This window comes from Pleurodeles waltl, chromosome 11 (assembly GCF_031143425.1).
Source record: "Pleurodeles waltl isolate 20211129_DDA chromosome 11, aPleWal1.hap1.20221129, whole genome shotgun sequence".
Lineage (NCBI taxonomy): Eukaryota > Metazoa > Chordata > Amphibia > Caudata > Salamandridae > Pleurodeles > Pleurodeles waltl.
Genome location: NC_090450.1, coordinates 144,369,458 through 144,382,442, shown reverse-complemented (window position 1 = coordinate 144,382,442; position 12,985 = coordinate 144,369,458). Strand labels below are relative to the sequence as shown.

Genomic DNA, 12,985 nt, shown 5'->3' with positions numbered 1-12,985 from the left:
CTAGTATGTAGTCACGTTTGTTAGTCATAACAAGCACTTCTCCTTAATCGGTTTTATTCTACAATATTTTGTATTGTATTGTCATTTGTAGAGCGCCTGGCTACCCCAAAAGGGGTTTCCCAGCGCTATGCTACTGGACAGGATCGATGGCTTAACTGAGATATTATTCAAAGATGTTCAGAGCAAACATGTTTTCAGCCTTTTCTGGAACATTAGACTTGACCCCTAGTTCTTTAAATCAGGGGCTGAGGGGAAATTCCAAACCTTTGGGTCTAGAAAGAAGAAAGGTCTCCTCTTAGCCGGGTCTTATTGATTCTGGGAACTAAAGCAAGGTCCCAATTTAAGCGCTAAGGCCGATTAGGAAGGTAAGGTGGCACTAATGGCCTGGAATAGTTTGGACCAGAATTGGATAGCCATTTGTGGTGCTTTGAACTGAATACTGCACTTAATTGGGAGCCAATAGAGTTCACAAAGAATGCAGACAATGGGATAGTACTTTGGAGGATGAAGTAGCAATCTAGTTGCCACATTCTGCAAGTGCTTAATTAAGCTTTTCTTGACACCTAGATAGAGAATGTTTTCAAATCTAATCTTGAGATAACTAAAGCTTGGATGACAGTTCTTTGGGCAGAACTTGGAAGACACACAAGATTTGTTTTAGCCATATTAGGCTGCCAAAGCAGGTGGAAGCCACCGTTGTAATTTGGTGGCCCATGGATAACTCATTGTCTACCTAGACTCATAAGTTCTTGACCACTGAATAGTACTATTACCTCCAGCCATAGATAAGGACCCCCAAAGTTGGGGATTGTTTCCCACCAACAGCACCTCAGTCTTATCCCTATTTAATTCAAGTAAGTTGGCGTTCATCTATGCAGGTACTTGTGTGGGACACCTACTCAAGGCCTCTGTAGTGTTTCTTGGGATGACAAGAAACCACGATATGAGTGTTGTCCGCATATGACAGCAAAGTAAGGCCACAATTTTCTACTATGTCTACAAGTGGCCTTATGTGGAGATTAAACAGGGTGGGATTTAATGTGGATCCCTGAGGTACTCCAAACGGGAGGGGATGAGGCTTAGAGTAGTGCTGATGTGAGTGAACCTGAAAGACACTGTCTTACAAAAAAGAGCTCAGCCAGGCTAAGGCAACACCATGTACACCCATACACTAATCTTTTAAGGGGTAGATTGAGGTTCACTGTATCGAAAGTGGCACTGAGGTCAAGAAGAATTAATGCTGCAGGGCCACCCCTATGTAGTTGTTACTTCACATAATCCATGACTGCCAAAAGTGCTGACTCCGTGCTGTGGTCTGTTCTGGAGCCTAACTGTCAATGATGAAACAGGCCATTTGTTTCTCTGTATGATGTAAGATGTTTGTTCACGTGTTTTTCAAGCACTTTAGATAAAGTGGGCAAAAGAAAAATTGGTCTACAATTTGACCAGATGAGGGGATCTGCATTATGTGTCTCCAGCAAGAGCTTAACCATTGCTTATTTCCATGCCCTTAGAACAGGGCCTTGCAAAAGAGAAGTACCTTAAAACTGGGTAAGTATCTCCAATGATTGTGGTTCCAGCTGACAGAACACCAAATGAGAGCAAGGGGTGAAACTGGTCTTGATAGTGGACAGAAAAAAGAATAAATATGGGCGGTCCAAAGGCTGGAAAGAACTCAGAGCATATGGTCCCACAGGACAACACTGTTGTGGAGTGTCTTCTGATGTGGTGGAAAAAGAGGCCTGAATATCTTCCACCTGTAGGAAAGTAGCCTCTTTCTAGCATGTTTACCCCCACCCTTTGCCTGTTTGTCAGTGTGTTTGACTGTGTTCACTGGGATCCTGCTAACCAGGACCCCAGTGATTAGGCTCTCTCCTTGTAAACTTGATGGAACCTTTTTCACCCCACACTTGGCATACTGGTGCCCCCATATAACTCCCTAGTATATGGTACCTAGGGTATTGGGATACCAGGGGACCCGTATGGGCTGCAGCATGTATTATGCCACCCATAAGGAGCCTAGGCAGAGTGTCCTGCAGGCCTGCCATGGCAGCCTGCGTGAAAAGGTGCATGCACCCTTTAACTACCAGGTCACTGCTCAGTCACTAAGTCACCCCTATGGCAGGCCCTCTTAGCCCAGAGGGTAGGGTGCAAGTACATGTGTGTGAGGGCACCCCTGCACTAGCAGAGGTACCCCCACGAACTACAGCTCCATTTTCCTGGACTTCGTGAGTGCGGGGCGCCATTTTATGTGTGTACTGGACATAGGTCACTACCTATGTCCAGCTACATAATGGTAACTCCGAACCTAGGCATGTTTGGAATCATAAATGTCACAATCATACCCCAATACTGTTGAAAGTATTGGAAGTATGATTCCAGGCACTATGGGGGCTCCGTAGAGGACCCCCAGCATTGCTACCACCAGTCTTACACAATTGTCTAGGCAGCCCAAGCTGCTGCCACCCCTCAGACAGGTTTCTGCCCTCTTGCTGCTTGATCTGATCAAGCTCAGGAAGGAAGAACAAAGGGTTTCCTTTGGGAGAGGGAGATAACACTCTCTCCCTTTGGAAATAGGTGTGACTGGCTTGGGAGGGGTAGCCTCCCCAAGCCACTGGTATGCTTTGAAGGGCACATTTGATGCCCTCTGTGCATAAACCAGTCCACACCGGTCCAGGGACCCCCAGTCCCTGCTCTGGCGCAAAACTGGACAATGGATAGGGGAGTGACCACTCCCCTGTCCATCACCACCCCGGGAGTGATGCTCAGAGCTCCTCCAGAGGGTCCCTGGGTTCTGCATTTTGTTTACAAGGTTGGCAGGGGAACTCTGGGAGCATCTGAGTGGCCAGGCAGGTGACATCATAGCCCCCTCCTGTTAAATGCTTCCTTGTCTAGGTGACCAATGCCCCTTTTAGGGGGTATTTAGGGTCTCTCTCTTGGGTGAGTCCTCAGATTCGGCTTGCAAGATACCAGCAGGATTCCTCTGCAACCTTCACTTCGACTTCTGGCCGCCGGAACTGCGACTGGACCCTCCAGGACCCGACAATTTGCCTCCAAGAAGAACTCTTTTGCAACATTTTTTCCAGGGCTCCTGCCAGTAACTGCAACATTTCCATTGGCTGTGTATCCACTGAGGGCGGGCATGTCTTCAGTCTGCACTAGAAGAAAGAAGGAATCTCCTTTGGAGTGAAGGAGTCACTCCCCTGCATCCGGAGGTGCCTGCTGCAACGACAACTGTCTGTGTGGGTCTCTCCTGATCTTGAGCTGCGTGGATCCTGCGTCACGGGTGGGGTCCGGAGTAGTTCTCTTGGTCCTCTCTGCCAGCTGTCTAACTTTGGTGGAGGTAGCCTTTGCCTTCGCCTTCCCACGCAGGACAGTACCTCCATGCACTGCATCTCTTGCAGCTACCAAGGCTTGTTCGCATCTCCTCCAAGGGATCTTCAGGCTACGAGCAGCTCCAGCCCCCAGCACTCCTTTCTGCGAAGCACAGCCCTCTGTGTGGTTCTCCTGCGACATGCGATTCCTTTCTATAGTGATGCATGGGCTCCTTCTGCAACTTCTGTGTCCCTGTCCTATGGGACACCTGTGGGTACTGCCTCTGCTCCTGTGGGTCATCTGTGTCGCTGAGGGCCCCCTATGACTCCCCTTCCTGGGTTGAGTCCCCCGGGCCTTGCTTGTCCCTGGCAGCACCACTTTACCACTAACTGCGAATTTACCTTTACCAAGGCCTTTTGGTGGAATTCCTGCACCGACATCTGTCTGCAATCTTCACTCCAGCATGGGACATCTTGTGCATCCATCAGGAACTTTTCCCCCGGATCCAGGGCCTCAGTGCTGACCTGTTCTTCCTCACCGTAGACCAACTCCTGCAAATACAGCTGGGTGGATAGTAGCTCTTACTCCTACTGGACTCCACTGTGACTCTTGGACTTGGTCCCCTCTCTCCACAGGTCTTCCTCTCCAGGAATCTACCACTGGTTTCTTGCAGTCTTGTCTGGTGTCTTTTCATTTCCTTCCTTTTGGGGGGTTTGGGGAAATTCCAGTAATTTACTCCTGCTTTCCTGGTCTCTAGGAGGTACTGTTACTTCTGTGATTTTCTAATACTCCCAGCACCCCTCTACACTTTCCACCTGTGTTCGCATTCCATCTTTTTAATATATGGTTTGGGCTCCCCCTAGGGTCACTATCTGTTATTGCTATTTGCATTGTTTTCTAACCTTTTTAGGGTCGAGCCTGCGTCGCTCGCGCATGCGTATCGCTAGAGAGACGCTTTAGGTATCAGGAAAAGGGCTCGGAGCCCCGTCTACGTCACGTCAGTGTCTTTCATTGTCAAGTTGGCTTGCCTGTTACAATCCGCTTCTTTTGATTAGTGGAAGGCACGCATACGTCATGCCTTGTCTGTGGTTAGCCCTCCTCGAGCGCAGCGACCAAGTACGGAAAACATGCGAGGCTCGCTGTGGTTGTGGACTACTTTTTCTCTGTTTTTGGAGCGCAATCTCGCTGGGCAGAACTTTGTGTGAACTGTACAGCGCAATTGCACTGTTTTTTTCTTTTGATGCAGGAGAAATCCGGTTGGGAGTTTACAACAGCTGTAACTCCGACAAATGCGAGACCCTAGTGCATTGTAAATGCTTGTTTATGCCTATTACTATTTACTAGTGTTTATATTTAGTGCAGTACTTAACTCCTATTGGAGGGTTGCCTCTCTAATACTTTGTGGTATTGTGTTCCAAAAAAAAAAGTACCTTTAGTTTTGTACAGCTGGATATTTTCTTTCATGTGTGTAAGTGCTGTGTGACTACAATGGTTTTGCATGAGCTTTGCACGGCTCGTAGATAAGCCTTGGCTGCTCATCCACAGCTACCTCTAGAGAGCCCGGCTTCTAGACACTGCCTACACTTCACTAATAAGGGATACCATGGACCTGGTATAAGGTGTAAGTACCTTAGGTACCCACCACACACCAGGCCAGCTTCCTACACCTACTTTTTCAAAAAATAAGGTGGCTAACTCCTCGCACTGGAGCTGTGAAAGATGAACAGAAGGAGTTTTACTTGCAGGGCGAGAAAGGGTCTTAATCATCTGATAAAGGGTTTTGGAGGAGTTCTTGGCCGAAGTGATTTTACCTGAAAAAAACATGGCTCTGGGTCTCTGCATTTTTTTTTTTTGTAATATTCTTTTAGGGCCTCCTTGTATTTAATTTTGTCAACAGCGCAGTAAGATTTGCGCCAGATTCTCTCTAGTAATTTACATTTTTTTATTTTATTGCTCACAAGGTATTGAACCAAGGTGCCCGTGGAAGGGTCCTATGATGATTTTTAATTGCAACTGAGATGAGAGTATCAAGTGCGGAAGAAATCCACCCATCAATAGTGGAAAAATCTGAGTCTGTCGAGTTAGCCAGGAGCGGACAGTTGTTCTCCAACATAGTATTAAAAAGTATTTTTCAGCTTAGACCTTCTTCTCCCGTCAGGTCCTGAGTAGGTTAATCCCGATCGACAGGCATCAGGAATGGGAAAGGAAAAAAATGACTACATAATATCCGACAAGATAAAGGTAGTGCTTTTTCTGCCCTTGATGTTTTTAGATTCGAAAATATAGGGGCCAATAAATGACCAGCCTTATGGGCTGGACCCTCATTTTGAATATCCAGGGCCAAAAAGTCCTTGATAAGTGTAGACACAGTTTTACATGTCCTGTCGTCAAAGTGAATATTGAGTTCATCCAGAATTGTAAAGTTGGCATATTTCACTATGCAAGCGGAAAGAGCCTCTGTTATGCTTTAATTGCAGTTACTAGCTAAGCCGGGACGACGATAAATCAAAGCTCCAGCCTTAGTAACGTTTTTAGAGAGAGCAAGGGAAAACAGCATGGCTTCACAACCAGGGATGTTCAGTCTTTCCATTTTACCAACATGCTGAGCTTTAACAATTAGGGCCTGACTACGACCTTGGTTGAGGGGATTATTCCTTCCCAAATGTGACGGATATCCCATCCGCCGTATTACAAGTTCCATTCTATTCTATGGAACTTGTAAAACGGCGGGCGGGATATCCTTCACGTTTGGGACGGAGTAATCCTCTCTTCCAAGGTCGTAATCAGGCCCTAAGTCTTTAAATATACTTGCCTGTATATCAAAATTTGTGGATAGCAGTAACTTTTAATTTTGGATTCTCTCTATTATGTACCCATCTGATCCATGTAGACCTTATTTTCGCAAAGAGCACTCTGTTTTCTGAAAAATGTGAAGATGTCCGTTTTTCGGTTAAGATATGTTATCTGTTGTTGGCTCAGATGTTATCCAAGGTTGTAATACTTTCAGTTTTCACTATTTTAATTCCTGATCTCTGTTGTTACTTATTAGATACCATTGTATGTCTTCCAAGAGCAAGCCATGCAAAGGGGAGCTCTTAAGTCAGTTGAACTGATTGGGTGTCAAGCTTAATCTTGTTATTGGTATAGGGAGGATGTTGATAGGTGACTGTTGATTTTATATTTGATCTACCATTAGCACCTTCCCTGTTTTTGGTCTCCTGTGTCAGCAGTAAGCAAGGTTCATACACTTGAGAAATGCCTTGGGCTGTGAGAGAGGAAATGTTTACCTTATTTATTTTTAAGTATTCAATTGATTGGAAGCTGGCTGGATTACTCAAAGCATCTGGTAATTAAGACATCACATTTGGAGTTTGAGCTCTGTATGGTTGTTTGTTATAGATTTCTGCTCTTAATTCTTCTGGTGTTATTTCCTTGCCTCTGTATTAATGGTTCTTCTGTGTGTGGTATTTGACATAGATGTTCACTGAATACTCAAGATTCCCCAATCCCACCATTAAATTATGTTCAGCCCAGTTGTGCCTACAGTGAGGAGAATCCTAGTTTCACAAATGTTGATCACTGGACTAGAGGATCATATTGGATAGAAAGGAGGTTTTGCTATAGAGCTGCCCCCTTGGAATGTATAAGGCATGGCAGCAACTGTGGTAGTTGAGGTCAACCAGCATTTATCTTTCACGTCACATACTAACAACATTGCATCTGGTCCTACTGAAGGAACATGTAATCTAGTACTTGCTTTCAGAACTTCACACTTATGAACTGTACACTTATGTAACGTATATAACTTCATACCTAAGGATGAAGCTATTTCAAAAGTATTTTCTGCATAATTATATTATTGTGCTGCACTCATATTTGAGATAGATCTTATTACTTGTAACTTGCTGCTAGCATTACAGCGCTGAATTGAGCGCTCTGGAATAAAACGGTAAATAGTTAAATGCTTCTGTAATTTTAAATCAATAGCTAGGTAATAGATGTCTAATTTCTTACCATAGGTCCAGGTCTAGCGATCAGAGTAATATGTGCTGAAGAACCTTACATCTGCAAAGACTTCGCAGAAACCAACAATATCTTGAAAATAGTAACAGATTTTTCTGCAAGTGTTAAAAAGGTAAGTTGTATTTTGATAGTAGCATTTGAACATACCAAGATAAAGTGTACTACTTATTAAACTACATGTGTGGTTATGTGCTTTGTAGGTATAGGTGTAGCAAAAGCAAGCCATTAAGCCTAGACAAAGCACAGTAATATCAATTAATTTTTGTAAATGTCTTTATTTTGTTTTTTAGTTTGCTCAAAACGAATAGTAATAAGGGTGCAAACTTGCACCCAGAACAAATACACAGCATTGAAGGAGGCAAGTGTACACAAGCAGCCTTTTGTAAGCCTATGACAATACATTGTTCCAGTTGGGATAAAATACCTTCAGTGGTAGAATGATCACACAGTACACCATAGAATTTAAATGCAGGTAGAAGATTCCACCACATCTGTATGAACCTGTAGAATATAGTGTTTCAACCAACATGCCCATACTTTGAAAATTTTGAGTGGGCAACTTCTACTCCTATAGGTAACCTTCTCAGCTGCCATGTATAGGTCTATCCCTTCTTCCATTCCCCCAATGTCGGGCGTGCAGGGGCACCCCAGTGGCATGCTAAGTCATGTTTGGTCACCACAAGCCCCAGGTTACAAAAGAGGAGTTTCACTGTGTGGATGTCTACATCTTCAGGAACCCCCAATAGAACGCATTTGGGTTCAAGAGGGATTTTTTTCCCCCAGCACTTCGCTTAGTTCCCCCACCACCCATGACCAGTATACCTGAATGGCTGGGCATCTGCATATCGTGTGGCTAAATGTACTCCTTGTATCTCCACAGCGCACACAGTCCAGAGACACCACCCTCCCCCTGTAGTGTAGGCAGTCCCTTTTGTAATAAACTCTATGCAGTATTTTAAATTGTGTTAAACGTAGCTGCTACTTAATGGCAACCTCCCTCAGATGCATCGGGACCGTTTCCCAGTCCCAAGTCCTCTGAACCCTCCTATTTCCTCCCCCACCCCATTTCTCATTTCACACATCCACGCCACTAACCAGAGCAGTGTCACCCATGTAACTTCCCTGCCCAGCATATGAATCTAGTGACTTTCCTCCAGGCCTCCATTGCAACCGGTCACCAGTAGCAGTGTTTGAGTACCCTTCCCGCCGTATAGGTACTGCAAGTACGACCCAACCGGTTGGCGAACTGTGCTTGCTCCAGCATGTAGGTGGAGTAGCCCTGTGGTGCGTAAGTTGTTAATGGCAACCATATGGGACACCCAGTCGTAAGCCCTAATGTCCAGGAGAGAAATCCCACCATCAATGGCCTGGTCCCACCAATGGGTTTCGTTGATGAATCTTGAGCGCTATCCTAGGGTGACCGCCGTTCCACAGTAAAGCCCTCGGGTCTCCCTCTAGCAAATGTTGCCTCTAGGACCAGGCCATATGTATTTTGTAGGACATAGAGCAATTTGGAGAGTGTTGTCATTTTAAAGACAGCCACCCTCCTCATCAGGGTTAGGTACCCCACCCAATCAGGAAGTTCAATGAAACCACTCCGTTCACACTCTCCACAGTGGCTGTGTCCTGACAGACTAGTTCAATCCACACATGTATTTGGGGCCAAATCCAGACCTCTGCAATGTCTGGTGAAGGTAGGGCCAGTGAATTGCGTCAAACACCTTTTCAGCATCCACCACTAAGAAGACATGAAGTTCCTCCCTGTGTTGGTCTACTGTTTACCCTGCTTGTGAATCACAGCATAAGTGCCACATTGTAAATCCATCAGGAGTTCACCACTGTCCCGGGCCTCTCCGAAAACATGTAATAGGTATGAATTAACTCTGCATCCTGGAGTAAGCGCTTTAAGAATTCAGCCAGGTAGCCATTAGGTTTCAGAGGCTTCCTGTTTTCAATTTGGCGATAGCCGCTTCGACCTCCTCAATGGTGATTTCCTATTCTAGGGCCCGTTGGTTCTTGGCTGGGAATACTGGCAAGTCTGTTATTTCTAGGTATTCCCCTATTGGGGTAGTGTCTGCCAGGGATCTGGCTCTATAGAACAAGGCATAAAACCGCACAAAGGTCTCAGTGATGGCCTTATCTGTCTGGTAGGGACCCCCAATCTTGTCAACGTTGCACCTGACCCATTGTGACTCAGCCTCCCCTCGACTCAGGCAAGCAAGCAGCTTACCTACTTTGTCTCACCCATTATGTAAGTGATGATGCAGGGCCAACAATTGCTTTCATACCTCCCCCTGCGCCACGTCCCAGTATTCTGTCCGCAGTACCTCCAGAATACAGAGGACGTGCGGTTCTGTCCCAGCCACAGGAAACTCCCTGAGGTCCTTGAGCTGATGCCCAATCCCCTCTTTTGCCTCCATTGCTTTGTTTTTTAAGTGCCAATTTGTTCTGTGCCCTATCTCATAGGATATTCTTAAATGCCTCCCAGAGTACCATTTCAGTGTCTACAGACCCTTTAATTTCCTGAAAGTAAAGTTCTCAGATGGTCTGTAATTCTCGGGTGACTTCTGGGTCCCTTAGGTCCTACGCATCTAATTTCCGTACTGCAGGCAGTATCCAGAGGAGCAAGCTGTCTACCAGGCCTCGTGCCAAGTAGTCTGCCCTGTCCACCTCGCTCACTGGGGTGAAGATAGTCTATCCTGGAAAAACCCCTGTGTGTCCCGGAGAAGAAGGCATGATCCCTGGCTCCTGTGTGCCGTTGCCGCCACAGGTCAGAGAGACTAAGTGAGTCTGCAAATCGTGCCAGGGAAGTATCCCATGGGATGCCCCCAGACTTGCCCGACCAGTGTGCCACCACAGCCATGACATCATTAAAGTCACCGCCCACAATATGTAGGGCAGAGTTGGCCTCCAGTACAATGGCCGCAACCTCCTCTAGCATGGGTGAGGACAGCAGGAGTTGGAGGGATGCATATACACTAACTAGGGTGATCGAATTATCAGTATGGCCACACCCCTTAATCCAGTGGTAACTCCCACATGTGCTAAGGTAGAGTATGCTCCCCTACCGAAGAAATGCCGCTGAGTCCACTACAGATGTGTCTCGTAAAGGATAACTATATCTGGTTTTAGATGTCTAATGTATTGCGCAACCATGCCCGCTTCACCTTGCTACCCAACCCGTTGACATTCTAGGACATTGAGTACTTTGCATCATTTAGAGGTCTACCATACATTAACAGACATTAGAATGCCCATGACCAGGCAGTCGCCTACACGTTTCAGACATAATCACATAATCAACTAAACAGTAAAACATCCGTATAGTAACCCCGTCCACCCACTACCCCCAGCAGTGGTTTTAGTTTAAAGTTCAGAATAATACCATAGCACAAATACTTTTTCCAGTGTAATTGTTCCTACCCATAGTTCTGCTTGTGTCTTGATTCTGGAGTGGAATAAACTGAACATGGCTGCAGATGAGCTTGAGGGTCGGGTGTATATTTTCAGCGAGAATATTTATCTTTTTTTATTCTGGACTTCTTAATCGTCATTTAGCCATTTGTCACTTGATCTGTCACTGTTTACTGGTTAGTGTAGCAGCCACGTGTAATGGTTAAAAGGCATTCATTTGATTAGCTTATCCATGTCATTTATAAAGAACTAAACTTTTCAGACCCTGTGGGAAAGAGACATCACACGGTGAACCCACACAAGGAGTGTATCTACTGACTACACCCAGCACACAAAGATAATGGATTGTAAGATCTGCCACGCTTTTTCCTCTAAGACGCTTAAGAATATGGAAGGGAGGCTTCTCTTGTGGCTGGAGAAATTAGAGTCAAGAAACTCTGTTCTTTCTGAGGAGGAGGATAGTGAGGATCCTACTAACTCTCATGAAAGGTCAAGAAAAAGGAAGAGAGGTCTTGTGACCAAGAGTCTACAGAAGTGCCTAGGAAAGTCTTAGATCCGCCATGAGTCTACAAGGAACAGTTCTCCCAGGTAGATAAAAGAACAAATCTCCTCAAAAGCTGCAAGGTCAGAACCTATCATTAATTCAAACTTGGCTTTAAGCTTTGAAAAATCATCCTCTGACCCGTCGACAATAAAATATAGCCTGACTGTAAAGATGTGGACTTCACCGGCTGACATTGGAGGTGTCCATACTCTCAAGGAGAGAGCTGCAACAAGATTTCAGTTACCTCTTGTGAATAAACAATCCTATTACTTCTTGTATGACTTTAAAGACCCTACCAAGACATCTATTTGAGCCATCTCAGTAGTGGATTACATTCGGGAGGAAGGCATAAAAATCATGAAAAATTCAGTGACAGTCTCTGCTGTCCTGCCAAGAATTGACACGAAATACAAGTCACCAAAGAACTTGCCTGCAAGACTGGTTGTGCACCTAAAGCCAGATTCTGTAGTGATCACGCGGCTGACATAGGTACCACAAGATCTTTGGGGACCTTGCAAATAAGGGAGACACCGTTTCAAAGAGCACGTCGAAGAGGTTTGTTTGCATACAAAGGGGGCTACCAATAAAATCATCAATATCATCCCTTTCAGCAGGACAATAGGCTTTTTGTAACACAAACAGCAGTATAAATTACCTCCAGCAGCAGCTTACACGAAGCAAGCATCTAGAAGAAAACAAACATCATGGGCAAGAAACACTGTCAGAAAACAGTAATATTACAGAAGTGCTGGTTGTCCCCCTTACAGATCACCAACCTGTAGGAGCAAATATTTCCAACTTTTTCCATCAATGGCGGCAAAAAACATCGGACAGATGGGGGTAAATATGATCGCATACGGTCATACTTTAGAATTCATACAAACTACACCAAACCCTCTACCAAAAAGAGTGCATCCACCTCATCTACTTTGAAAAGAAGTGTTCACTATGCTACAAAAAGGAGCAGTAGAACCCCACTCTCAAAATGAAATGGATTTCTACTCCTGGTTGTGAAATCTGGGGAATGGTGACCTATTTTGGATCCGTGGAAGCTGAATACCTGAAGAATGAGTCCTTTTGTATGGTAATCCTTCAAGATTTCCTGCATCACCTCAGTCTTGGAGATTACATTACAGCCTTAGATTTACAGGGTGCTTGCCTTGCGATGTTTCAAATGATTGGGGAAATAAAATTTCTTAGATTCAGGGTACCCTGTGCTCACTATCAATTCAAAGTCCTCACCTTTGGCCTCAGATCAGTTTCTCGCATCTTCACAGAATGTCTAACTCCAGTTTAGCAGCCCTTCAAGACCAGAAGGTTTCCAGGGATTCCCATAACTCAGCGATTGGCTGGTAAAAGCACCATCAAGCGTTGAAGGCTACAATGGCTTGGCAGGCATTTTTCGAAAACTTGGGTTTAATCGTAAATCATTAGAAGTCATTGCTTCATCCATCAACAGGTATACTGCTCCTGGGAGCAATTTTAAATATGATCAGAGACCAAGCATTCTTATCAAATGGAAGGCAGAAAAGGCTCATAACATTAGTACACAGGGTAATGGAAAAAGTATTTTTCATTGCGCCTTTTCAGATCTCTTCTTGGGATGATATCCTCTGCCATCTCACTAGTACCTTTTATTCGTCTGAGAATGAGGCCTTCATAGGAAGAACTGGACAAACACTGGATTCA

General features: G+C 45.1%; 1 protein-coding gene across 2 annotated transcripts in view; it reads left to right on the top strand.

Moving 5' to 3' along the window:
* Positions 1 to 12,985, top strand: part of GMPS (guanine monophosphate synthase) — a 529,284-nt gene that overhangs the window by 331,555 nt on the left and 184,744 nt on the right. For both annotated transcript variants that reach the window (XM_069213299.1, XM_069213300.1), the window contains one exon: positions 7,335 to 7,450. In XM_069213299.1, coding sequence (XP_069069400.1) covers positions 7,335 to 7,450 — 116 coding nt within the window. The remainder of the gene's footprint in view (positions 1 to 7,334; positions 7,451 to 12,985) is intronic.